The sequence below is a fragment of the Bubalus bubalis genome, chromosome 15, assembly GCF_019923935.1.
Source record: "Bubalus bubalis isolate 160015118507 breed Murrah chromosome 15, NDDB_SH_1, whole genome shotgun sequence".
In the NCBI taxonomy this organism is placed as follows: domain Eukaryota; kingdom Metazoa; phylum Chordata; class Mammalia; order Artiodactyla; family Bovidae; genus Bubalus; species Bubalus bubalis.
In genome coordinates, this window is record NC_059171.1 from 66654971 (window position 1) to 66682936 (window position 27966).

The following is a 27966-nucleotide window of genomic DNA, read 5'->3' on the forward strand; positions in this document are numbered from 1 at the left end:
GGTTGTAGTACTGCTGCTTTGATTTCAAGGTCAACAATAGCTAAGGACAAGAGCTTGAAAAGTTCAACTTCAGAGTACCAGTAATTATTACAGACATATCTTGTTTTATTGAGCTTCTCAGATACTGTTTTTTGGTTTTGGTTTTTGTTTTTTTTACAAATTGAAGGTTTCTGGCAACTCCACATGAAGCAGGTCTATCGGTGCCATTTTTCAAATAGCATTTGCTCACTTTGTGTCTCTGTGTCACATTTTGATAATTCCTGTAATATTTCAAACTTTTTCATGATCATATTTGTACTGTATTGTATTGCCGTATTTTCATGACTGGATCTGTGACCAGTGATCTTTGATCTCACTATAATTGTGGTTTTGGGGTGCCACAAACCTTGCCCATAGCAGACAGCAAAACTGATCAACAGTGTGTGTGTCCCCTCGGCTCTCTCCCTCTCCTTGAGCCTCTCTATTCCCTGAGACACAACAACATTGAAATTAGGCCAACTAATAATCCTACAACGAATGGCCTCTGAGTGTTCTAATAAAAGGAAGCATTTCGGGTCTCACACTTTAAATCAAAAGCTAGAAATATTTAAGATTAGCAAGGGAGGCACTTTTAATGCCAAGACAGACCAAAAGCTAGGCCTCTTGAGTCAGTTAGCCAAGTTGTAAACGCCAAGTTAAAGTTCCTAAAGGAAACAAAAGTGCTATTCCCCTGAATACACAAATGATAAGAAAGCAACACAGCCTTACTGCTGACATGGAGAAAGTTTTAGTGGTCTAGATATTAGATCACACCAGCCATAACATTCCCTTAAGCTAAATGCCTGATCCAGAGCAAGATCCTAATTAACTTCAGTTCTATGCAGGCTGAGAGAGGTGAGGAAGCTGCAGTAGGAAAGTCTGAGGCCAGCAGAGGGTGGTTTGTGAGGTTTAAGAAAACCTCTATGTTATCTCTATAACATAAAAGTACAAGATGAAGTTTGGGGTGGCTGCAGCAATTCTCAAAATAAGACAACCACGAAGTCTGGTTTAAAGGCGGTTTAAGAGGGAGGGGACATATGTATATCTATGGCTGATTCATGTTGATGCATGGCAGACACCATCACAATATTGTGAAGGAATTATCCTCCTATTAAAAATAAATTTTTTTTTAAAAAGTGCAAGGTGAAATAGCAAGTGCTCATGTAGAAGCTGCAGCAAGGTATCCAGAGATCTAGTGAAGATAATTAATGAAGGTCACTATACTCAACAACAGATTTTCAATGCAGATGAAACAGCTTTATGTTGAAAAAAAAGATACCATCAAGGACTTTCATAGCTAGAGAGGAGAAGTCAATGCCTGGCTTCAAAGGTTACACTCACACTCTTGTCAGAGGCTAATGCAACTAGTGACTTTTAAGTTGAAGCCAATATTCATTTACCAACCTGAAAATCCTAGGACCCTTAAGAATTATGCTAGGACTTCCCTGGTGGTCCAGTGGTTAAGACTCTCTGATTCCACTGCAGGGTGCATGGGTTCGATCTCTGGTCAGGGTAGTTCCTCATGCCACGTGATGCGGCCAAAACAGTGCGGGGGTTGGGAGGGGTGGGAAGGGAAAGGAGAAAAAAAGAATTATGCTAAAAATCTACTCTGCCTATGCTCTACAAAGGGAATAACAAAAGCCTGCTACTGCTACTGCTAAGTCGCTTCAGTCGTGTCCGACTCTGCGACCCCATAGACGGCAGCCCAGCAGGCTCCTCTGTCCCTGGGATTCTCCAGGCAAGAACACTGGAGTGGGTTGCCATTTCCTTCTCCAACGCAGGAAAGTGAAAAGTGAAAGTGAAGTCGCTCAGTCGTGTCCGACTCTTCGCGACCCCATGGACTGCAGCCTACCAGGCTCCTCCGCCCATGGGATTTTCCAGGCAAGAGTACTGGAGTGGGGTGCCATTGCCTTCTCTGAACAAAAGCCGGGATGAGAGCATATGTTTACAACATGGTTTACTGAATATTTTAAGTGCACTGCTGAAGACAATGCTCAGAAAAAGAGATCCCTTTCAAAATACTACAGCTCACTGACAGTGCACCCGCTCACCCCAGAGTACCGATGGGGACGTACAGTGAGATTCACGTTGTTTTCATGCCTGCTAACACAACTTCCATTCTGCAGCCCATGGACCAAGGAGTGATTTTTACTTTCTAGTCTTATTATTTAAGAAAAACATTTTGTAAAGTTATAGCTGCCATAGATAACAATTCCTCTGATGGATCTGGCCAAAATAAACTGAAAACCTAGAAAGGTTCTCCATTCTAGATGCCATTAAGAACACTCATGATTTGTGGGAAAAGGTCTAAATCTCAACATTAACAGGAGTTTGGAAGAAGTTGATTTCAACCCTCATAGATGACCCTGAGGGGTTTAAACCTTGAGTGGAGGAAGTAACTACAGATGTGATGAAAATAGCAAGAGAACCAGAATTAGAAGCAGGGCCTAAAGATGTGACTGAACTGCATCATCTTATGATAAAACTTTAATGGATGAGAAGTTGCTTTGTATGGATGAGCAAAGAAAGTTGTTTCTTGAGATGAAATCTATTCCCGGTGAAGATGCTGTGAAGACTGCTGAAATGACATGACATAAACTGAGTTTGATAAAGCAGTGGCAGGGTTTTAGAGAACGGACTCCTATTTTGAAAGAGGTTCTACTGTGGGTAAAATGCTACCACATGACACCGCATGCTACAGAGAAACAGTTTGTGATAGGAAGAGTCAATCAATGCAGCAAACTTCATCGTTGTCTTATTTTAAGAAATTGCTGCAGCCACCACCCTGATCAGTCAACAACCATCAACACTGAGGCAAGACCCTCTACCAGCAAAAAGCCAGCAAAAAGACTGGCTGAAGTCTCAGATGATGGTTAGCAATGAAATGGTTAGCTTCATTTTTCAGCAATGAAGCATTTTTAAAGTCTGTATAGTGTTTTTTAAGACATAATCCTATCACATACTTGACAGACTACGATACAGTGTGAACCTAACTTTTATATGCACTGGGAAACTAAAGCATGCCCGTGACTTGCTTTGTTGTGATGGTCTGGAACTGAACCCCTGATATCTCCGAGGAATGCCTGTAATTTGGCTTGATGTAAATCCAAAACCCAAGCATTCCAGCAGTACACCTTAATCCGGTGTTAATCCTGCCTCAGCCAAATGGGAGAGTGAGACACTCCATGCCATCAGCCCTTATGTTCCTTAAAGCCCCAAATGATTATTTTGAAATTCTGTCTGATGTCTGATTAAATATGACTGCACAGTATCAACATTCTAAAATCCCAAGAAAAATACCTAAAGCAAATTCTTCCCACTCAAATGAACATAACTCTTAACCTGAAACAAAGAAAGGAGTGCAGCACCAGGCAAAGCAACCGAAAAAGGAGGGTATGCTTAAAGGCTAATCTTTCCATATCTAAATCAGGTCTTTTCCTTATCTACTTGCTTTTCTTTTCTTCTCTTTAAAAAAAAACTTTTCAAAAGCCCCAAACGAAAACTATAGCCAGTGTCTTCTTTTAGGATGGCAGTATTTCTAACAGTTATTCAGTACTGACTCTGTCGGGCACAGCACAAGGGACTTAACACACTAAGTGTTAAGAAAGGTATCCCCGTTTTGAAGATGAGGAAATTGAAATTTACGAAGGAAGACACCAAAAGGCAGATATGATTCAAACATAAAGATCTGCTGACTCAAAAGGTCTTATTTTTAATACAATGTTATCTATTGCCTTTTTTTGTTTGTTTTTTCAGATATTTTGTCTAGCATAGTATCAGGTTTGTTTGTGTTTTTTTTGGTGTTGCCTCTCCTTACTCCATTATACTAATTTATTTTCTATTTGTCTCTTCTCATACATCATTTTCCTGACTATACATTTTTACTTTAAAAAGCAAAACAGTGACAAATTGCACACTAGTAATTGTGTCAGATGGACAACTGGCATATGTAAGCACAGACCAAAGTCTAAATTCTTCCAACAGACTCAACAGTAAAAGCTGAATTATAAACTTTTTATCCATGATGCTCTATAGGAATCAAAAAGATGCCTCCCTCATTATTAAAAATTCTGTGCACATTTACATCATGCTCAGAGTACTGTGCTAGGTGGCATAGGAACTAGAACATGAGGAAGACTTGGTCTGTGCCTTTGAAGAACTCAGACGCTAATGCGTTGTAAGAGTGGAAGGGGTTAACACAAACCCACTTATTACAGTGTGAGAAATGTTGAAACAAGGACAGAGTGCTACGTGGCAGAGAATAGGGGTGGTGCTGTCGGTACACCTTATGGGAAAGGAGGAAGCAAAGGCAGATAACATAGCTATCTGTTTCTATGACAACAATCCAAATACAATCACTACTGGTGTGTGTTTTTTTTAACTGTCATTTGATGTTTTGTAAGAAAATGAAATCTCAAACTGAACTGCCCATCTATTTAAAATTTCTACGGTACTTTAGTTTGTCCTTAGCTTTACCTGCTCTGGAAGAGACCTCGGTCACATCCTGTCACCTCAGCAAAGCCATCTGACTGCCCCAGAAAGTGAGTCCTTCCCTCTGCTGTTCACATACTTTCTGATAGCTTTTCCAACCAATTTAATTATTTATGTCCTCTATTGTCTGTAGAGGCATAAGAACCAAGCCTTTTTTTAAAATTTTATTTAATTGGAGGATAATTTACAATATTGTGATGGTTTTTGCCATATTTATTCTTCTTTGTATCAGACCGAGGAGACACTTGATAATCATTGACTTAACCAACGGAATTTAACTCTGTCTTACAGGACAGCACCTGGACAACTGGCATGTGTGCTGAAGCATGAACTATACATTGTCGTTTAGTCGCTAAGTCCTGTCTGACTCTTTCTGACCCCATGGACTGTAGCCTGTTAGGCTCCTCTGTCCGTGGGATTTCCCAGACAAGAATACCGGAGAGGGTTGCCATTTCCTTCTGCAGGGGATCTTCCCAACACAGGGAAGCTCTCAAACCTGAGTCTCCTGCACTGGCGGGCGGGTTCTTTACCACTGACCCACCACAGGCGCCCATGAACTATGCACTGCTATACAAATACTGTTTTTAAGTTCTGATCTCAAGATGATGGTGAAGCATCTGCAGAGCTGATACTATCAGTGTTTTCATGTAACACATGTAAAAATCAGGTTTAAAGCATTTCGGTTGCATATCAGAATCAGTTTATGTCATCTGGATAAAGTCAAGGGCAAGAAATCTTGGGGGACTCTGCCACTGTCCTTGATGATCACACCACATGATCTGTTCACTGCCTGAGGCTCATCTCGACCAAAAACAGCCATGAAAGTGGAGGTATTATGACCTGCAGGCTTAACCTAAGAAACTATTACAGACAACTGCTCCTCTATTTAAGTGTGAATATGTGAATTTCTAAGGTTAAGCGAACTGACCTACATGGTATTCAGGAGAGGTACAGAGATTTAGTAATCCTACCAGTAATCAGTCAGTGTCCCTGAAAAAACACAGCAAATAACAAGCTACCAACTAAACAGCTCTGAAAGGCTCTATTACCATGGAGCCTGAAAGGAAGAGTCCATAGAACATCACCCCATCATGTCACGTGGTTATGGTCCTTCAGGCATTCTGGACCCTGGAGTCCAGGGTACGACAGACTCGCTGTCAGTCTGCTCCTCACTGCAGGCACTTCACGTGGGCCAGACACACTGGGGCTTGTGCAGGCGGGGGAGCGCAGGAGGAAGCATGCTTCTGGCAGGCATAACTTACAAAGCCCCTTTAGGCCACCAAGCACTGGCTTAATCCAAGATCATATGACAAAAATGGCTATTAAATATTATGAGCAAGCCAGACAGTATCTGAAGAGAGAATCTGATCCAGACTCCTCTGTCTTGTTTGAGAACCTAAGCAGGATGAAGGGCTGCTTATTCTTAAATGCTCGAGGAGCAGATATTACACCTTATTTATAGTTCTGTATGCTATGAGTTCCCAGCAGGTTCTGGCACATACCACTCCATAAATATTCGCTGAATAGATGAATACCTAAATTAGTCTCCTCCAGAAGCTCATCCTGTTTTACCATCTGATAATACACTGTACCTGAAACTCAACAAAATGCTTAGGTCCTAAATTAAGCCCATGACACAATTTTTCTTTTCAGCCTTCAACACAACCCAACAGTCTGGCAACAGGAACTCCAACTAACAGCTATAGGCAATGGTATTATAGGAGGTCTCTGAAGCTTGTGAGCTTGGCGTTTTCTCAGAAGACACCACCCTCAACATGGCTCCTACAAAAGGATTCGCAACTTCCAATCACAATATCCAAAGCCCAACAAGAGTGAAATATGCTTTTGTAGCTTTGGTAATTGACCCTATACTCTTTTTTAAAAATATCTTTTAAGTCATATGCCCCACGACTGAATTTATTTCACCGGAATTGTTCATGTATGAATGCACTTATTATCAAACAAAAAATCAAAAGTCTAGCATGTAAAAATCATCCCTGTTTCTAATAAATTAGATGGTTAAACCAATAGGGAACCGCATTCTTCCACCCCTCACAAATTCCATACAAGCGTGCATGGAATCTGTTTCGCTTAACTTCTTATATACAAAAGGAAAAAAAAAAACAAAACTCTGAAGCTTAACCCAGCTACATTCTGAACTGATAAAAACTGTTTAAAAACCACCCTTAAGATTTTACAAAAATTTCTAAAGACAATAAATTTCCTTACTTGAGCTGAGTATCTTTGGAACAAAACTGTAGTCGGTCAAAATCTTTAAAAGATAAAAAAGAATCAAGAATTACTCATGACCTGTAAAGAACAAATCAGCTATTTTCCCAAACTGAGTCACACGAACGGGATGAGTTGACACTGACCAAGTCCACATTCCCCTATGGCTACAACCTTCCCCTTGTTGCTTTCAGCAAGATTCAGCAACTCCATCAGGTAACGATCAGGGTCATTCTTTTCGAATTCATCACATCTTGTAGGATGACACCCAACGGTGCTGAAAAACATATCTAGCACAAAATAATGCTTAGGATTATTTTCAAAGTATTTTCCCGTATTTATATTTAATATGAAAAAAGAATATCACATAATTTCAACTGGTCCATTTTTAACAATACCCATAAACTAGTCAAACTATCAGAAATGCACTAGATTAATCACATAAGAATTTTTGGAATACTAATGCCATTTTTGGACATGAATATGAAAACTGCTTTAACATGCAGAGGAGTGGAAGAACCGAGAACTTTTAAAAGCCTATCTGGGGATAACGAGTAAGGAAGGTACTATGGAAATAATATTATATATGGAAGGTAATATTCTTATACACATCAAAAGCCTCTGGGAAGATGTTTTTAGGACTTTAATCACTAAAACGTCAGTGAATCCTGAAGTATGCATTTTCAAAAGATTTCAATAAATAACAGCTTTTAATGAATAAATCAGTATTTTGAAAAATAACATGGAATGCCTAATTCTTTAGTGTCAAGCACATGAAGTATGCTCCTGGCCCCTCCCCAGCAAAAACAAACAACAAAAAGGTTAAGTAAACAAACGCCAGATAAAGGAGGGTGTTTTATATAACTAGGGTTCTTGTAGGAATCAACTCCAAAACTTTATGTTCATATGCCTGTATTTATTTAGCCTATAAAGTGAGCATATGAAGGGTTATATACTAAATTATGACTTGCATTCCTGGGGTCTTACACAGTGTCTCTGATCTGAATGATTAATATTTTAATAAATGATCTTTTGTAGCTTAAGTTAAAGAGCAAATAAAAAGCAACTCATATCTTAAACATATTACAGTATACACACAAAAATTCTGTATCGGGAATATCTGAGGTTAAATTCTATGCCTAGTGAACTTAATTCTCATTAACTGAAATCTTAAAATAATCCTTATTAAATACAAGAGGGCTCATCTGATATGACAATGGGCACTTTGAATCTTTTCATCTTAATCAGTCTATCTTCCTGCTGTGTCTACAGTCATGATCTGCTGTATCTGTACCTGAGGCAGTTCTCAGAAAGACTTCTTCAAAATAACTTAATTCACATTGTGGGAGGTAAGAGTAATATGAGGATACCATTTGTTTGTGCCAAATGCAGTGCAGCTTCACTGTCTTGTAGATTTCCACCTGTAATCATAAACTGAAACAGAAAGGAGTAAAATAAGTCCACTTTAACAGAGTGTCAGCAAGTTTCCCAAACATGCTTTCCTGCTTTTTTCCCCAAAACGCTTCTCTCTCTTCGACTGTCACACGCCAACCTGCAGAACTCAACTGGTCACTTTTTAAAACTGAGGTTTATTTAACTTACAAGCAGTAGCTACTAAGTGCCCTGATATCACACTATGGAACTTAAATCTTCATATATATATGTCTGTGTGTGTGTATATATATGTATATATATATAGTTTATTTACTCATTATTTTTATTTTTGGCTGGGCTGGTCTTCATAGCTGTGCGGGCTTTTTTCTAGTTGTGGTGAGCGGGGGCTGCTCTCTGGTTTTGGTGCTGGAGTTTCTCATTGTGGGGGACTGTCTTGTCGCAGAGCCTGGGCTCTAGGGTGTGTGGGCTCAGTAGTTGCGGCTCCCAGCTCTAAAGCACATGCTCAACCAGCGGTTTAGCTGCTTCACAGCATGTGGGATTTCCCAGATCAGGGATCAAACTTTTGTCTTCTGTACTGGCAGGTGGATTCTTTACCACTGAACTACCAGGAAGCCTTATGGAACTCAAATCTTATTCCCTATGCTCATGTGTGGGCTAGCTTGCTACTTTAAAAAATACCAGTTAAAGAGAAATATCTATTCAAACAATTTGACACTGAGCTAAAATTCATTTGCTTAGAACTCTGTAAAAGTAGTAGGAATTCTCCTGATTATCAAATTATTACCATAAAAATTAAAGTGTTCTCACAGTTGCTTGAAATGTTGTACATAGTATAAAAGCTAAACACAGTGATTAGAGATATATCTTTTTGATGACTGCTTGCTGCTGCTGCTAAGTCGCTTCAGTCGTGTCCAACTCTATGCGACCCCATAGATGGCAGCCCACCAGGCTCCCCCGTCCCTGGGAGTCTCCAGGCAAGAACACTGGAGTCGGTTGCCATTTCCTTCTCCAATGCATGAAAGTGAAAAGGGAAAGTGAAGTCGCTCTGTCATGTCCAGCTCCTAGCGACCCCATGGACTGCAGCCTGCTTACTTCTAATCAAAGCTAAATTATGTTATAAAATCTACTAATAGTTGCCCCTTAAGAAACCTGGTAATTCAGATGGGTTTTAAAAAACTTCTTCAAGAAGACTTGGCCATTTACTAAATTTCTGATCGCATGGAAGAACCACCCACAAGGTGTGTGTCACTTAAACTGATGAGAACATAATATTTTGATATTTTATTTCATTAACTTGCTAATATAACAATACATATCACAAAATGCTAAGTGTGGCATTGGCTCTTTCTCATTGCAGTATTTTAACCAATATTTAGGTTTTTTTTTTAAATCATAATAACAAAAATGAAACCTTACCTTTTTAACACCAATCTGAACAGCTCTCTCTATTACGTCCTGTAAGTCATCTGCAAGAGATGAAGCCCACATTAAAATCTGGTAAATAAAAACTCACTTACCTATAATTTAATTATCCTATATTGAATACATAGAAATCACAGTTACTAAATCAAAGTGAAATCAGTACTATTTGATAAGTGCTTATCATATAATAAGACCTAGCAATACCTTAAGAAAAAAAAAAAAGAAACCCATATAAGGCAAAATAGGTGAACTGTACTTCTGTTTTGTTGATCAAAAGGGCGAAAAGTCTGGGTTTACGGTTTGCTTTTTTTTATTTAGAAGCTTTTATTTCAATGATGAAAAGATGTAGTATATGGAAACTATACTGATTTACAATAGGCGTGCACCTCTACCTGATACTGCTGTTAGTTTCTAACTGGCCCAAATCTTAATTTTCTTATTTAGGCACATCTTTATAAACTTTTTTGGACCCTGATATTCAGAATAAGTTAACTTCTTCCTTGTGGCAGTTTAGTATGAAAATTATGTTCACTGGCTAGCTTCCTTTAACTAAAGGCCTCTAGACTCTCAGGCAACCTGTCTTAGCTTGAGACCATACTTTATATAGATATTTAAGTGAATCACAGTATAAGGGAGGGAGATAATCCAGAAAGTTGGAATGTACTGTATGAACATACCATACATTTTTGCCATCACCCATAGTCAAACACTAGATAAGGAGGCCTACAGTTAAGTACCAAATTACTCTTCCCAGACTGCTGCCCTGAGACACAAAGATGTACACTGGTATCCCCAGAAATCTGAAATGAACCCACACAAAAAACAAATTAACAGATTATTACCTATGTGGTCCCACTGTCAAATTATAAAGCAATTCCACTATTAAAATTATAGGAAGCAGTTAATGGGACTACGAGAAAAGCTTCGTCCCACATACAGTAATATTCATCTAGTTTTCCATTCATCTATCAGCTGTTTTCACAAGATTAGCATTAAAAAAAACACAACCCCAAACACATCTAACCCTCAAATCCCCGCCCACACCAAATACTGGTCTTTGTGCATTCTGAGAGGGCAGGATGTCCCAAGAGTGATGAAGGTGGGAGCCAATTCCCCTACAGCCTTCTTCAACCATCCCATCAACTGCTCTTCATTTCTCGAACTACCTTTCTTTTCCAAAGAGGTAATGCTGAGGTCAGTCAGAAAGGCTTTCTGAGAAGCCTGCCCTGGATTTCTGCGTCTGCTCCAGTCGTTTCACGATGAACCGGCTTGTATCAATGAAGCGCTCAACGCAGTTCACGAGACAGGCCTCAGCCCGGCTGTCCAACCTTGGTCCAGGCTTGTCCACGCACTTCTCCCAGCAAAGTTCCGTCATCTGGTGCACCAGCTGCTGAAAGCGCTGCTTCTGGGTCTCCACCTCGATGAAATGCCGCAGCTGCGGGTCGACTGAGCCCATACCCAACGCGGAGAAGGACGACGAGAAGGGATCCATCCCAGCGCCGCCCCGCGGCCGGAGACAGACGCCGCGCCAACTCACGTGCCTCCGCGGCGGAACCGGAAGCACTATGGCTTGCCTTTTATGCATATGGTTATCTCAATTTCCATGTTCAAAGTTTTATACTTTATAACATTTTGTGACAATAGCTAGTTTACACATGTTCATGATCGTGGTTTACCAATATAGCTGATATGGGTTTCACTTTGTTTACAGTTTTATCCAAGACGCACAATAAGTCCTTTAATATTTCAATTTTAAGGGTGGGTTAAGCTTTTTATGCTCTTGAGTCAGAAAATGTCTTCATAAATAGCTTAACAAAAGAAAAGTTTACCTTGATGCTTTTGAACCCCCCTATAAATTCCTCTGAACATAGGATCTGTCAAGTTGATACCAATATCTGTGGAAAGCAAAAACAAAACAAAACATATAATCATGGAGGGCCTCTATTTGAAATTTTTACTTTAAATAAAAGGTCCAGTTACTAACTTTTTCATTCACACAAAATCTAAGTGCCTATTGCTTGTCAGTCACTGTGCTAGACACTTGGGATACCAAGATGAAAGCCAGCAGTCCTGCTCTCAAGAAACTCACTGCAGAACTGGGAAGGCATACCCCTTAATAGCCAATTAAGACATTACAATTAGGGGACTTCCCTGGTGGTCCAGTAGTCAAGAATCTGCCTTGCAATGCAAGAGATGCAAGTTCAATCCCTGGTTGGGGAACTAAGATCCCATATGCCATGAAGCAACTAAGCCCACCAGCCACAACTACAGAGTCCAGAGATTCAGTGTGCCACAACTAAGATCTGACACAGGATCTTAAATATTGAAATAAACAAGTTGTTTTTTTTTAAATAAAGAAATCACAAGTAGATACTAGCACTGTGGGACACACAAGAGGACCACCCAGCTTAGTCTGCTAGTTAGTCCAGAAGAAGCTTCCAGAAAGAAGCACTTCTTGAACTGAATCTTCAAGGATGAGTTGGGAGTTACCCAGCAGAAGACAGGAAACTCCAGATAAGAGGAAGCAGCAGAAATAAATCATCAGGGGTCTGAAATAGCACAGTGATCGTGAAGAGATGGGAGTGACCAGAAAAGGGCAGACTCAACCATGTTACAGATACTTGTCTTTAAAACACCAGATGCACCAAGAAGCGCTGATGGCTTCCAAGACTGGAATTCTGGACCTCTCGTTCTGGTGTTTTTGTAGAAGGTGGGATCTGAATGGGGCAAATGGAGTCAGGATAGTTCATCTGGAAACAGTCAAGTGTTCCTACTTGAAATGACGAGAACCTGAATTAGGGTAATACAAGTGAAGATGCAGAGAGGGCAATAAATTATTGTCTTTATTCACCAAATAGTTATGAATACCAACACTATGCCAAATATTATGTAAGGAGTTAGGGGGTACAGAAATGAACAAGACCTGTCACTTGGTCCCAGCCTTCTAGGAATTTACAGTCTATATAGGAACTGCAAATAACATTTGTGATATAAAATAAAGTGGTTTGACAGAAAACAAAATTATATAATACAATTATCCTTCAATAAAAAATAAATTAAAAAAAAAAAAATAAGCTGGACTGTAAGCAACATGAGGCAAGACGTGTTTATCTTCTTCAATGCTGTATCCCTAGAACCTAGCATAATGGTTGGTATATAGTAGGAGCTTTATATACTTTTAAGCCTGTAAATAATCACTTTACAGCTTTGTGCTTCAGAGCGCCAAGAAGGAGCACAGTTTTGGCAAGAATGATGAAAAGGCTCCACAGAAGATCTAGATCTTGTAGAAAGCTAAAGCTTAAATGCTGACAGACAGAAAGGGCATCCCACATACAGGGGTGTGTAGAAGTCTGGAAGATATTCACTGTGCTGTAGAGGTTCACAGTGGAGAGTGATTTTACAGTCCCTCTCTTCTTTTAACCTCTCCCCTCCCTGCAAACCCCTGCCCCCAACATCCAGTAATGTCTGTATTCATTTCTAGTCGTCACACTGAGGGGAGCGCTCCTGACAGTTCCTAAGAGCCCCAGCTGGTTGACCCCCCAGGATCAACCTGAGGTTGAGGTAATTGTTATTAATTACTGCCAGCTGCTCTCTCACTGGTTCATCTGATGGGAGTGAGCACAGAGGCTACGAGATGGGCATCTTCTAAACCTCTGCTTTTCAAATGAGGGGTATTCCAGAGTATGTAACACCCTGAGATTTCCTGAAGTATCCATTTTACTTTGGAAAATCTTGGGGATAACATAGCCTTTAATTTTAGAAGGGCACTATATTATTTCAAAGTTAAACAAGACATCCAGAGAAGTTCTGTAAAGGCATCAAGATTTACATACCACTGCCGCCACCCCTATCACCCGGAGGTATATCCTTCACTCCGGGTCCTTAAGTGACCTTTGTGGGTGAGTTTTAGAGCAGGAGGGCTTCCCTGGTGGCTCAGCTGGTAAAGAATCCACCTGCAATGTGTAAGACCTGGATTCGATCCCTGGGTTGGGAAGATCCCTTGGAGAAAGGAATGGCTACTCACTCCAGTATTCTGGCGTGGAGAATTCCATGTACAGAGGAGCCTGGTAGGCTACAGTCCATGGGATTGCAAAGAATCAGACTGAGTGACTTTCCTTTTTAGAGCAGGAACTCACCATCATTGAAAAGGGAGCTTCCACTCCATTCCAAATTTTACCACTTTGCAATGATTAAGTATAGATTCTTATTGCTATTCAGATTGAGAAGACTTGTGGTATGATATGCAGACAATGTCACAGAAATTAGTCTTAAGTATAACCTAAGATACAATGTTGAAGTGTCTCCTAGGAGGGAGCAATATTTCCCATAAAACACAAATACTTCTGCTTCCTGCCCTCCTTCCCCAGATTAGAAACACAGGCAGCCATTGGTTATGCAATTTGAAAAGGGGGTAATGTAGGATTACAACCTGGGGATAGTCAGCTGTCCTAAATAAAAATCTAAGGTTGCTTTTATAACATGGTTTAATTTTCTATTATTAAAAAAAAAAAAAGTTGGCCATGCCGTTTGGCTTATGGGACCTCAGTTGCCCAACCAGGGACTGAACCTCAGCCATGGCAATGAAAGCACTGAATTCCACCCACTAGACCACCAGGAACTTCCTCCACTGGTGTAATTTTTCATGCAACTGCTACATGTAAAGCTTGTTCATGGAACAACTGTCCATGGGTCTAACAGGTTGTTTTCCAAAGTATTGCTCATGAATACTATAGGCAGAAATTTGTGTAGTGGGTCATAGGCAGAACTTTTTAAACAGCATGGAATAAACTCACATAACAAAGATAGAATGCATAGTATGATCCCATTTTTGTTATAAAAAGACACATCTGATATGTTTGCCTATTTTTATGTCTCTGTATAAATTTAAAAATTATGGAAGGATATAAACTTTAAACATTGTTTACCCCTGGAGAGTGGAAATGAAGAGCATACAGAAAGAAATATGTTTCAATTAAACCCACCTTCTGTAAGAAGTCTTTTCTAGCTTATCTGGTTGAGATTCCTTTATCAATTTGCTTACCACCTATACTAAAATTACACATCTTTTACCCACTCATTCATACTTCCACTGAACAGTCACTGTACTAAATAAGCCCCTGGGAAACAAAGACAAATACCACAAATACCACGAAGTATCTGCCTTAAAAGAGTGTAGACTAATGGGAAAGGCAGATACATAAGTATTTTAATTATAAAATAATGTGGTAAAGTAAAGGGTAGGTAAAAATCAACCAGGCAAGAGGATATCAGAGACAGAAGGGACATTATGGTCCCAAACTGTCACTCTAAAACCTTTTCAGAAGGAAGAAACAACACCTCCAAGTGTTTACAGAGCATAAAAAGGATGCGGTTGGAAAAGCGGGCAGGGCCAGACCACAGAAAGGCTTTGTATGCTATTCTGTATGCTAGGTCGCTTCGGCCGTGTCCGACCCTTTGCGACGCCACGAACTGTAGCCCACCAAGCTCCTCTGTCCGTGGAATTCTCCATGCTAGAATATACGGGAGTGGGCTGCCATTTCCTTCTGCAATGCTATGTTAAGGCACTTCAACTATGCTGAGGACAGTAACTAAAAGATCTGAAGCAGAAGAAACATGTAGCTGACTTTTTTATACAGACCACTCTGGAGGCTAGAGAAGGGATTAAAGAGACATAACTCGAGGCAAGGATTAAGTTTTTATTACAAACACAAAACTTTTAAAAAGTGTGTTTCCTTTTCTGTGTGGAGGGTTTCGGTGGCTCTCACCCCATCTACCCCATCAATTATATCACAGATTGTAATAAAGAGGCCGAGAGACACTGCACCTGCAAAGTGTCTACAACTTCTGAGGACCTACCTGTACTCCACCCCAGGCTCTCCCACAGTATTTTAAGAAACCTCTTTTGTGGCACTTTAAGGTGCCACTTAAACACTCTCCCCTGCATTTGCTTTGACTGTACATACCTCTCCAGCCTGAAAACTAACTGTACCACTAGATTCTTTATAATTCCACATACTTAGCACAATATCTTTATAAAAAAAAATTTGCCCAAAACAACTCTTAGATCTAAGTTTATAATCCTAACCTCTTTGAATGCAAGACATTTCCAACTGACCAGTAACTGTCTCCACCTGATGTCCTGTAAGATTCTCACATTTACCTAATCCAAATGGATTTCCTTACATCTCCCACCCACTTCAGGCTTCCATTTCATATTGAGGTATTTATCCCAACCCTGAATCATGTTTACTCTCCCTTACTTGTTGTAAACTCTCAGCCACTAAACGCCGCATCTGTACCTCTCCCCCATTTCTCTCTCCCTTTTCCAATGCCCTTGCTGAAGTTCCGATATGCTTCCCTGCCTCTCCCTGTGACCTATCAAACCTACACAACAGCTGTCATTTTCCCACTTCAAGCGACTAGAAAGTTCACAAAGAAGGCACATGCCCTGCTTTACCCACTGCTGTATCCCACAGCCCAAGGCTCCCAATGTGAAACTGGCATCCAATGATTTGCTTAAGGTATGCTCCTTGTCAAAAGCCTCCAGTGAACCTCCACTCTATACACAGTAAAATTAAACTCAGCAACACATTCAAGTCCCACGTCAGCCTTCCAATCCTAGCTCTCACAATATCCGTGCCCTCCCCTCGCCCCCGCCCCCCACCTTTCCTGAGTGCCTGGTACTAAATACGCTTACTCCTTTAGTTCCTGTCGAATTCTTCCTCTCTTGTTCTACCGATGCTGAATGGTTAGTGTACTTGCCAAGTACAGAACTCGCTTCTCTTCCCATTGTGTTTTCCAGTTTCCCCACCAGATGGTGATGCCAGCAGATTAAGGACAGATCTGTGTTCCTAGGACGATGCCTGGCCCACCAGAGGCGCTCAGTAAATGTGATATGAACTATGATACGAATACAGTGAGTGAACGCGTCCCTCGAAGCCATACCCCATCCTCCTCTCCGCCAAACAAGCGGGAAGGGGTGGGAGGTGCACGTAGGCTAGAGGCGAATACAAAGTCTGGCTTTGAGTTTTTCAGTAGTTGTTCTTTTTTTCTTTTTATTGAATACAACATATTGGAAAGAGCACAAGTCATAACTGCGAAGTTCGTCAATTTTCACAAGTAAGTACACCGGTGAAGCCAGCACCCAGACTGAGCACCAGATCATTACCAGCACCCAGAGGCCTCCCCGCGCCCTCTTGCGCGGAGTGCACGTTCAACCCGGCAAAGAGCTGGAGAGCTCACGTCCTGGGCCCTCTAGCAGCGGTGCGCGATGCCCGGGAATCGAAATGCCCCATATCCTGGCAAACGCTTACCCACGAATTTGAAACGACTCATGACTGCAGCCCCAGGTTCTCCTCGACGGAAGCGGAAAAGGCCATCTATCGCCCCGCCCCCAGCAGCCCCGCCCCCTCGCCGCTGACATCCGGCTTCCCGGCAGCCCCCAGGGCCGCTGAAGGTGAGCCGGCTGTCATGGCGTTCTTGTCGTCGGCCGCCTATTTGACCCACCAGCAGAAGGTGCTGCGGCTTTATAAGCGGGCGCTGCGACACCTGGAATCATGGTGCATCCACAGGTGGGAGATGGGGACCCAGAGTGCGGGGAGGTGACCCCGGGGGCTCCCACAGAGGCCGAGAGGCCCTGGTACCGGGCGGCTCAAGGACTTAGGGGACGGGGTGGGAACGCGGCTCCTCGCCCCCAAAGCCCGCCTCTAGACCCGGGTTCGAATGCGGAATTCATCGCCCACATCTGGAAGACCTTGAAGGCTTGTTTATCTGGCTCGGGCCTCGGTTTTCTAATCAGGAAAACGGACGCGGTACCCACGCAGAGGGTTGCATAACAAGAGAAAGAAAGTACCACAGATGGACTTTGCTGTGCCTCCAGCGCTCACTCAATAATAGCTTCCATTCGTGACCGCGTTCCTAATATTGGCAGTCATAACAAGTGCGTTCTTTTCTTTAGTTCTCGCACCTCTGGGAGTTAGGGATGATTTAGCCTTGTTTTATAGATGAGAAAAGGCAAGAGAATAACTTGCTCAAGGCCCTACAGCTGGTAAGTGGCCTAGCCAGGATTAAAACTCAGGTGTCTTAACTGTAAAGCATCATCATCACCCCCACCCCACCCCCATCAGCTTTCCTCTTCATAGCTTCATCCCACATAATTCTTTACCTCCCACATAATTTTTTTCTTTTCCTCTCTTGTCCATCTGGAACTAGTCTTACAACACAATTTTAGAACCCAGTCTTAAAACATGGATTTTTGTGATCTAAGTGCAGTGCGTGCTGGGGTAACAACCCAAGATGTATGAATGCAGGGGCTCTACTCCCTTGGCAGAATCCTCAAACCTAGTCTAAGGAGAAGGGCTTCTGAGGAAAACATCTAAGCAATAGGAAACTGAGTATGTCTGAAAAAGCTGTGAAGGGCATCCCTGAAGCCCAGATTTTATATATTTGGGATGATTGTAAGTCATCGGCTTACTTCTCTTTGCTAGGCAGCAGGATGGCCAGGTTCAAGGCTGTAGGGTTCGTTACTTTCCTAATTTTTTTTATTCATGTCAGAATTTGCCGTTCAGGTTCTATGCTGGCTGATGAATAAATAAATATTAACAAGGCTTTTTTTCTCAGCTGTTGCAGTTTATAGATTATTGGGAAAGATGGACATATGTAAACAGCATAGAGAATTATCAGTTTTATAAGATGAAGGAAGTCAAGCCATCAAGAATTTAGGCAGTGCTGAACTACATCTGGGAATGTTAATATTAGCCTTGGAGGAAAGGATAAATGTAGTTAACCATGATAACACTAACTCAGCGTTCCTTTAAATCTCCTAACATCTTTTCTCTGTACTTTCCTGATATTTTTTTTCTTCCATTTGCCCTCACAGTGCTATTTATTCTGCATGGGTCCATCCTAGATGCTTGATTATCACTGTATATACACTGTGCAGCCTCATCTATTGTTGGGACTTGTCTCTAGAGCAGTATTTCCAACTATTTGTTAGATTACCTACAGTGCTCTGAAGCTGAACTTATTTTTATTTTCACTACCTCATTTTGACTCTTCCCAAATTCCCTGTCTCAGCTAATGGCATTACTAGTAATATAGTCACTCAGCTTTAAGTCTTAGTATTATTTTCAGGTGCTCAAAACTTACCCCTCTGCCAGAGTCATACACATACATACTTATATGCCATGTACAACTGGACCTTGATTTTTGTAAATTCTCGTCCCACTGTAATAATATTAGTAGTTGACATGGAGCACTGAGGATGTACCCAGCACTGTGTGAAGTGTGTTCATATGTTTTAGCTTATCACATCTTTAAGGACAGCCTGAAGATACAGATAATGTTATTAACACTTTAATGGAGGAAGAACCCATGGCCTAAAGACTTTAAGTAATTTACCCTAGATCACACAGCTAGTAACTGCAGAGCTAAGATTCAGTCTTAAGCAATCTGACTCCATAGCCTGCTCTCATAAATTTGTAGTCTAAATGTTTCTCTCCTGTCACCATCCGTCACTGTGGCCTGCTTCAGACCCTTATTATCTATGGCCTGTATTATCAAAGCCCTGTTATTACTGAGCCATAAAAAAAGAATGAAATAATGCCATTTGTAGCAACATGGATGACCCTAGAGATGATTATACTAAGTGAAGTAAGTCAAAAAGACAAGACTAATATGATATCACTTATATTTGGAATCTAAAATATACAAATGAATTTAATTACGAAACAGACAAAACAAATTTATGGTTACCAAAGGGGAAGTTGGGGTGGAGGTATAAATTAGGAGTTTGAGATTAGCAGATACAGACTATTGTCTATAACAAGGATCTACTGTATGGCACAGGGAATTATATTCAGTATCTTATAATCTATAATGGAAGAGAATATGAAAAAGTATATGTATGAATATGAAAAGTATGTATAACTGATTCACTTTGCTGTACACCAGAAACTAATGCAACACTGTAAATCAGCTATTGTTTTAAAAATTAATAAAAAAAATTTTAAGCCCCATAAATGATCTCTGCATCTGTGGCAGCCCACTCAAGTATCCTTGTCTGGAAAATCTCATGGACAGAGGAGCCTGGTGGGCTACAGTCAATGGGGTTGCAAAGAGTCAGACACGACTGAGGAACAGTTTCACTAACACTTTCTGGAACCTGACCAGAACTTGCCTAAGGTCATGCAGCTAGTGTCAAATTCAGAATTTGAACCCGGGTCTGTTTTGAGCCACACTGTTGCCACCGTGTTAATATCTGCCTTCCACATGTCTGTGTCCAGAGTTTAGATCAGTGTCTAGAACAAGGTAGGAGGAAGTTCAGTAAGTTGTCATTCAATGAATTGAATGATCCTCCTATAGAAGAGATGAGGAAAGAGGTTAGGCTGTGTTTATTAATAGGCTGTGTTTATTACTACAATAGTTTTTTGCTGCTGGTGTTTGGAGGGGGACTGCCAAGAAAGCTGTCATAATGATGCGGCCGCTCCATTGACAGGGTCCGGGGAGGGGCTGGGAAGTTGCACTACTCACCTGGGAGGCATTAGTGGAAGTACTGCCTCTTGTCAGATAGTTCTACTGCCCAATCGAGTAGATTACGTTTCTAATCTCCAAAACCATTTTGGTTTAAGGGATAAATACCGGTACTTTGCCTGCTTGTTGAGAGCCCGGTTTGATGAACATAAGAATGAAAAGGACATGGTGAAGGCCACCCAGCTGCTGAGGGAGGCAGAGGAAGAATTCTGGCATGGTCAGCATCCCCAGCCGTATATCTTCCCTGAGTCTCCAGGGGGCACCGCCTATGAGAGATACGAGTGTTACAAGGTAGGTGAGGACCACAGGTGTGTCGAATTTCAAACCTCAGCCCTGGAAACCACTCGCCTTTTTAAGGGCAGCTAGATTTCTTTTCTGACAGTTACACATTTTTTTCAGTGTCAAGTTTTCTCTCTCCCAGATGCCATCAAGACTTTTCTTTCCAAACTCAGAGCCAGGGTCTTGCAGTAAACTCTTTGACAAAGGAAAGTCCTTAAGGAATGGGTAAATAACTCATTTTTGGATCTTGAAGTTAAGCAGTTTCAATTGATGCTTAGTATTCTAAGTGGTATTTCCAAATACCGTAAAGCCACATTGGATGTTTAGAGAGCTCGGGTAGGGGAGGGACGATCCCAGTTCTCTTTGGACTGATCTTGCTGTTTTTCAGCCGTAGGTTGTTTCAGTCTAAGGTGTTCTCCTTTATTTTGGTCCTCTGCTGTACGGCTTAGTGTCAGAAGCAAGTCTGGTACTTAGAATTGTTATAAAAATGCATTGATTTTTGTCTCCTGAGAAGGCCCTCCCTGTGACATGTAAATGTGTTCTGTGGAGTGACGCTGTGATTTCCCCTCTTGACAGGTTCCCGAGTGGTGCTTAGATGATTGGCATCCTTCGGAAAAGGCGATGTATCCTGACTACTTTGCTAAGAGAGAGCAGTGGAAGAAACTGCGGAGGGAGAGCTGGGAGCGGGAGGTGAGTCTTGCCTATACTTTCTCTTTCAGGTTGTGTTCAATACAACATTTACAACCACCTTAGAAATAGGTTAAACGTGTTTTCTGGTCTTCGGGCTTTTCTGTTCTTTAATTTTACTTTTCCTTCTTCCCCTCCATAATCCTTTGCTTGACTTTCCTCTACTCTATAATCTTTTAACCTTCTCCACCAGCACCTTGGGTATTTTTCCACTCATGATGACTGATTTATATATGTATTTAAAACTTACTCATTTTTTGGCTGTGCTGGGTCTTCATTGCTATGAGGACTTTTCTCTAGTTGCGGCAAGCAGGGGATACTCTCTAGTTGCCATTTGCAGATTTCTCATCGCGGTGGCTTTTGTTGTTGTTGAGCGTGGACTCGAAGGCATGTCGGCTTCAGTAGCTGCAGCTCCCAGGCTCTAGAGAACAGCCTCAATACTTGTGATACATGAGCTTAGTTGCTCTGTAGCATGTGGAATCTCCCTGGATCAGGGATTGAACCTGTATCTGGTGCATTGGCAGGTGAATTCTTCACCACTGAGCCACTAGGGAAGCCCTGATTTTTATTTTAAAAAATTCAGTCTTGCTGTAGTGTGAAAAATAAATTGGAGAGGGCGTGTGAAGAAGGGAGGAGACCGGTCTGGGTTATTGCAGTAGTTTCGTCCAGAGATTACACAGCTGGCACTAAGATGGGTACGGTGGGTGTGGAAGGAAGCAGCTCCAGGATATTGTTTGCAGGGATGTGGAGAGGGATTGGATTGGGGTGAGGGGACCGTGTGGAGTGAAGGACAGGGGAGAATCAAGAATGATTTCCAGGTTTTAAGCTTCAGCATGTGGAGTTTGGTGGTGGTGTTTATTGAGATAGGGAAGAGAAGAGAAAACAGATGCCAGAGGACAATCAGGTGTTCAGTTTTAAATGTTGAAAATGTTAAAGCTGAGAATGCTGTGAGACATCTGGTGCAGGTGTCAGAGGGTGACTTTGGATGTGCAGATTTGGAACTCAGAGGAGAGATTTGGGCTCAGAACAGAAATGGGGGCGTTATCAATTGTTTTAAAAGCCACAGAAGGGGGAATAGGGGGCCTCTTCCCAGTTCCCTCTCCACAGCAGAGGAAGTGGATTAAGTGGAGGCTGGCGGAGAGCCACAGAAAGGTTTGAGATCCTTAGATCCAAGAGAAAGTGTTTCAGGAATAGTGGCCAGGGCCAGTCATCTTTGACGTGGACTAGAGTCCTGGAAATAAGGTCGAAAGGTGTTAGTTACAGAAAGGGCAGTAGTGGCCCTGACTTGAGCTTACCTGTCACACAAAGATTGATTGGAAGCTGAGGAGGAGAAAACAGGAGGGAGAGATGGCTCTTGAACATTTGCTGAGGAGAATGAAGAAATGGGGCAGTAACTGGAGACCGAGAGATTACTTTCTTTTAAAATAATAATGCATATGTGCTGGTGAGATTTGGGGTGAGGGAGAGTCTGGTAATGCCGAATTGAGATGGAACAGGTACAGAAGGAAAATTTTTAAGGATTCCAAGCCTGTGTGGGGGTCTTTGAAAGGAGAAGGGATTCTTCCTCCATTCTTATTGGACAGAAGCTGTAGGTAAATACTTTTGGGTTAGAAGTTTTGATAATGGGGAAATGACAGACTTTCATGTGCTGGCTTCTCTTTTTTAAGTGAAGTAAGGAAAAGCCAGGGAGTGGGCAAAGCATGTTTGCAGAACATGGAAAGGGTGTGATAATCATGGGCCAGAGGATGAGCTTGCTAGAGAGGAGCAGGAAGATTGCCATGGGGTGCTGAAGGCCCATGTGAGCCTGGGAATAGATGCGTTGTGACTCCAGTTTGTTGCAGAATTTCTTTTTCTCTTTAGTAATACTAAGCTGTACGGGTGCAGGCCTGCAGGTAGACGGTGTGGCTATTCTCTGTCAAGAGCGACAAGGAATTGAACTTACTCCATAGGGAGTGATTTTTGTGATGGAGTGTAGTCTAGCTGGATCAAGTAGGGAGGTACCCAGGAGACTCATGCAGAGAAGGGCAAGTCATGTGGGAGAACTTGTGAACTGGTAGCCTCTATGAGTTCAAGAAGTTATTTTCAAGGGGCCTTTAAGTAAATGAGCTGGAAGAGGCCACTGGTTACTGGGATATTGGGTTACTTGAAATCATGATTTTGTGATCAAGGAGGGCAGTGTTTTCCAAGTAGTATGTGAGCATTTGGCAACTTGAGGTGTGTTTGTTCATGGAGAGCAGCAGATTCATTCTGCAGTTGACCGCTTTGGTAACCTCTCCCCAAAACTTTCCTCCTTTACTTATTCCATCGACATTGTTAAACAGCACATGTCCTGCAGCCCAGGTTTGCCACAACCCAGAATTGGTTTTCTGTAGGGAGGTTCAAAAAATCATGGCTCTGGAATGTGGGTGCCTTGGGTCTCCTCCTCTGTTAGGGCAGTGGTGGTCTCGGAGGTTCGCTGGAACAAGGGGTGGCTGGGCAGCAGAGGGCAGGACTGAGCACTTTTGTACCTGATTGCTATTTGGAGGGCTTTTAAATTAACATCCCTAGTGTATTCAAATGGAGGTTTCTTAACAGTGCTTTTGGAGACCACTTTGCAGAGACACGAGAACACGGAGGGTGGTGAGGTGAAGGGGCCATAACAAGGGGAACTTGGAGTAGTAATTGTCAGGGTTTCGCTTAATGAGTAGGCGGTAGGGTAGGAGGGTTTGTTCTCAGCTTTGCTGTTTTAAGAATGGGAAAACCTTGAAGGAGAACAGCTTTTGTATCCGAGTTAAAATATGGGCATAAAAATAATGCAGTTCTGTATAAACAACCCTTTTCTATAGTGAGGATCAGAGTGTCACGTGACACAGTAGAAACAACGCTGACACCGCTCCACAGCAGAGGTCGGACCGTCAGCTTGACTCCTTTTCTAATTGTTCTTCCTTACCTCTCTTCTAGGTGAAGCAGCTGCAGGAGGAAACCCCAGTTGGTGGTCCCCGAACTGAAGCTTTGCCCCCAGCCCGAAAGCAAGGTGACTTGCCCCCTCTGTGGTGGCATATCGTGACCAGACCCCGGGAGCGGCCCATGTAGAGAGGAAGATGCCTCACGGTCACACTCGCGAGTGAGATGAGTTAACGGGACACACACTTGCCCTAATAAAATAACTCCACCTGTATGACTGACGTGTTCTTCAGAGCAGTGACATGCCAGGCGACTGGGCCACTCTCCTTTTCTTAGCGGTTACACATATAAAGAAAAGTATGTGAAATGTAGTCGGTCAGATGTGTTCTGTTCTTCCCCATTAAGTCATATTGATAAATATGCTATCAAGGGAAAACTACACAGCAGAACCAGATACAAGATTTACTTGAATAAACCTGAGTTGACGGCTTCACTCAGCTGTAATGAGTAGAAGGCATAAGAGGCTAAGAGAAAGCATGCCAGTAGTGAGGGTGTAAGATAACTTTTCTGTCCTAGATTCCACTCATGGAATTTTAGGTTTGATTAAGGGACCACTTTTAAGAAGCACACATTCAGCAAATAAGCATGCAGTTTATGGGGTTCTCAGGATTGGAGTTTGGTGGCTGGGGTTAAAGCATTTGATCTGAACGGCACTTTTGTGACAGTCATTTCAAAGGCAGTTTCCCAGCTTTGCTTCCTCTACTGTAGCTTGGATTGTCTGCAGACACAAAGGTAAGGGTGGCAAAAACGAAATGAAGTTTTTTGTTTTTTTTCATAAAGGTAAAGCCATTTTAGAAATTCAACCAAACCCTGCTAGTTTCAGTTCTTAGTAACTCACTGGAACTGTTAACATTAAACTCACTGGAACCTAACACTTAGGTCAGGCAACTAAATGTTCTTAGGGTGCACAGAAATGTTTCAGCCCATCTTCTAACATTTGACCAAGACCTCAGCCTAAATTTTAATAAGACTTGAAATGCAGGGCTTTTTTTTCTAGTGGTTCTTTATTTATAATGTAGGCTGAAGCAACTGTTACAAGGTAGAAGGGAGACAGTCACACAAGTGTTATTTATACAAGTTTAGAACAAAAAACTGCACAGGGAGAGGTCAACTCTCAGTACAAACTAGCAACTAAACCACAATAATTTACCTTTAGAAACAATTTCTTTATTTTTAGCTGTGACACTGCTTTTACAATATGCAAAAACACAAACAGAACTACCCAAGGCGTTTTGTCACATTCTTTCTACATTGAATTTGGCAACATTTTATATTAAATTTATTCAGATTATACTAACGTTTAAAAACTAAACAAGTGAAAAGCTGTACCAAGGTACAGTTACATCCATTTATTTCAAAGGTTTAAAATACCACTTTTATCTAACGTAATTACCTTGCAGTGATTTCTGCTTTTGCAAAAACCATCTCAAGCATCATCTGCACAATGCATCAGCTACTTGTAGTCGTCAAGATTGGTGGGCTAAACCACAGGCACTACTGTTGCTTAGATTCTGTAAAAGGAGCTTGTTTTTCAAAGAAAAAAAGCTTAAATAGTTTCTAATCATCATGCCTTTGCTTTAAAGCCATAACATAAAATGTCCTTGAGCGATCACAGCAGTGTTAAATGTTAATATATAGAACAGTGACTATACAGGTATGTTTCTTTCACATCCAATGCAGTTATGTATTAAAGCATAAGAGTATGTAGCCAAAGCTTAGCACCAACAGAGATCTGCAGGCCCTGGGGGACCTGCCAGGCTCTTTCTCCTTGAGAGGTTCGGTCCCAAATGAGCACTTTCAACTGACCCCACTAAGAGGCTGGCTTTTTTAAAAAAAAAAAAAAAAACACCGATAGAGTCCCCAAATGTGATCCCTTTAAATCTACAAATCTCTGTTGGCTTTAGGGGATGGGCATTATAACAAATTTAACTTTCACTTAAAAAAAAAAAGAAATCCATTCCAAAAAACATTACCTAGAATATAAAAAAGAGGACAGGATAGTGGTCAGATTCCAGGTGACAAGAAAGAAATCCTCTTCTCCAATGTTTAGTATGAAGCCAGTTAACTGCCACTTATTTAAAAGAAGATAAGAAAAACAAGCCCCCAGACTGGTAAACACATTGGCAAGTTGCTCGACTCCAAGCTGGTTACCCTTGTTAAATCCGCTCGAGTTTTTTCAAAATATTTGGGCTTTTCAACGCACCCAGCCTGCTGGGCACAGTTAAGTAAAAGGCATTTGCTATATCTAAGAATTCCCTGCTATCATTTTTAAATGTTTTCACATTTTTAAAACTGCCTTACCATTTTGGATGCATTTGGACTCAATGAAAGTAGGTATAACAGACGAGTAACTGAAGTGGGGGTTCTATGTCTACCCGGTGGCGGCCGCATGCACAGGACTGGAGGTGGGTGCTGTGTGCAGTCAGGAGGAATCGTGGGAGAAAGGAAGTCCTTAAACACCCTACAGAAACAAACACTGCAATCCAGTATGGCTTATTCGGATGCATTTACCATGAAGCTACTAGAAATTCAACCTACGAGGCTACCCTTAAACGTAACAGGATCGGCTATGTTGACGGTGTGCCCCTCCCCCGACCCTCCCCCCAATCCCAACACAGTCTACCATTTCCGGAGTTACTTCACTCCAGATATTGCTCATCAACTGACTCCCGCATTTCTCATCCCGAAAGTAGTTTGCTTGGATAAGGATTTTTACTCCTTATCCATTTTGTTTGTACATTAAAATAACTTGAATTTGCTCCTAAGCCAGACTACTACAATGCATCTACAAAAGCTTGCAGGAAAACAAAAGAAAAAAAGCTAAGTATAGTTATCCTTTCTTCTGAAATCACTAACTTTGTGGTTCCCCTGCCCGACCTCCCCCCGCCCTTATGCATTTAAAATTTTACAAAGACTTGTAAAAAAGTTAAATGGAATTTGGCACCTTCAGAAAAATCAAAAGGGAAACTTAAGATTAAAATGTGCAGAAAGAAAACTGTTGATATTTACAAATTAAAAGATCAAGGTTATGTCAGTTACGTATGTTGCTTTTAATTCTTATCTAAAGGTGTACTTTCAAAAGAGCTGTGTTCTGAGTTGCCTACAAAATCTTTTGATTATAGATTGGAATGGATCAAGACAAATTAGGTCTTATTAATTAGACAGTTCATTCCCCACTGGCAACATTTCTTGTGAGCCTAAGAGAGCCTAAGAGAAGCGCGGGGCTGAGCGGTCATTTGTCGTGGTCTTCTTCAGTTTCACGCCTCTTCGGATGGCGTTCAGCATGTCTTCTCCTTGCGGGACGTCCCTCGGGCTCACATCTGCAGGGTCGCTCTCTGGAACCTGGCCTGGCGAGGCAGTGGCACTTGGGGGATCCCTCTCCTGGTCTTCGGCCTCGCTTTCTGGAATCGCCTGTCTGTGCTCCTCGGGGATGCTCGGTTTTGGGCCTGGAAGAGGGGGGTTGATGGAGGCTTGGCCGCTCCACATTGAGGTGGGCACACTGGTGACACCTTGAGGGCTCTCAGCCACAGACGGCGACTCTGGGCTGTGCTCACCCCGCTCCTCAGGCCCATCTGGAGGGGCTGGCAGCACCCCAGGGAGGTCTGGGACCGTGGGGGTCTTAACAGGGATCACGGGTGTCTTGATGGGGATGGGACCGGCTCCTATGGTCCCCCGGCGGACAGAAGGCTTGGTGGAAGGGGTCCGTCGGATGGTTGCAACCCCTGGGGTGACCATAGCAGGTCCAAGGGTGGTGGGAAGGCCCGCGGTCGAGGCCGGGCGCTTGGCTTGGAACATCCTTCGATAGGACTGGCTGATGTCGCTGTTTCTCGGGATGGTGGAGGATTTGTCAAACTCCTGCTGATCGGCCTCCTGGTCACCACTTACAGAGAAATAATCGTAATCTGAAACTGATTATAGGATCCGATTAGAAATCTCCAAGGTGGTGGCTGTGCTTTTTCATTCTCTGTGTTG

At 42.0% G+C, this 27966-nt stretch overlaps 4 protein-coding genes and 1 long non-coding RNA gene across 19 annotated transcripts in view; 2 read left to right on the forward strand and 3 right to left on the reverse strand.

The window, feature by feature from the left end:
• The window catches only part of TATDN1 (TatD DNase domain containing 1), a 32097-nt gene extending 14573 nt beyond the window's left edge, over positions 1–17524 (reverse strand). Inside the window, exons 1-6 of one of the 4 annotated variants that reach the window (XM_044928819.2) lie at positions 17408–17524; positions 11385–11450; positions 9550–9599; positions 8109–8172; positions 6885–7028; positions 6739–6781 (exon numbers count right to left, since the gene is read on the reverse strand). In XM_044928819.2, coding sequence (XP_044784754.1) covers positions 6739–6781; positions 6885–7028; positions 8109–8172; positions 9550–9599; positions 11385–11424 — 341 coding nt within the window. In that variant the 5' untranslated portion in view covers positions 11425–11450; positions 17408–17524. Of the gene's footprint in view, positions 1–6738; positions 6782–6884; positions 7029–8032; positions 8173–9549; positions 9600–11384; positions 11451–16868; positions 16988–17407 lie in introns of those variants that run through there. The other 3 variants (XM_006048353.4, XM_006048354.3, XM_025265476.3) reach the window with 3 other exon arrangements.
• On the reverse strand, positions 8119–11378 carry LOC102405341 (mitochondrial import inner membrane translocase subunit Tim8 A-like). The gene is made up of 3 exons (XM_044928820.2): positions 10722–11378; positions 9550–9599; positions 8119–8172 (listed from the first exon to the last, which is right to left on the reverse strand). Exon 1 carries the CDS (start codon positions 11138–11140, stop codon positions 10751–10753), a length of 390 nt encoding a protein of 129 aa, XP_044784755.2. The 5' UTR covers positions 11141–11378; the 3' UTR covers positions 8119–8172; positions 9550–9599; positions 10722–10750.
• On the forward strand, positions 15442–16787 carry LOC123329498. The gene is made up of 2 exons (XR_006545033.2): positions 15442–16076; positions 16358–16787. It is a non-coding gene; the product is annotated as an uncharacterized LOC123329498 (long non-coding RNA).
• On the forward strand, positions 16992–24208 carry NDUFB9 (NADH:ubiquinone oxidoreductase subunit B9). The gene is made up of 4 exons (XM_006048351.4): positions 16992–17126; positions 20184–20376; positions 20941–21054; positions 23992–24208. The coding sequence occupies exons 1-4, from the start codon at positions 17026–17028 to the stop codon at positions 24121–24123; spliced, it is 540 nt and encodes a 179-aa protein (XP_006048413.1). The 5' UTR covers positions 16992–17025; the 3' UTR covers positions 24124–24208.
• A 1619-nt stretch (positions 24209–25827) lies between these two features.
• The window catches only part of MTSS1 (MTSS I-BAR domain containing 1), a 162509-nt gene continuing 160370 nt past the window's right edge, over positions 25828–27966 (reverse strand). For all 12 annotated transcript variants that reach the window (XM_006048349.4, XM_025265472.3, XM_006048350.4 and 9 more), the window contains one exon: positions 25828–27902. In XM_006048349.4, the coding sequence (XP_006048411.1) occupies positions 27202–27902 (701 nt within the window). In that variant the 3' untranslated portion in view covers positions 25828–27201. The remainder of the gene's footprint in view (positions 27903–27966) is intronic.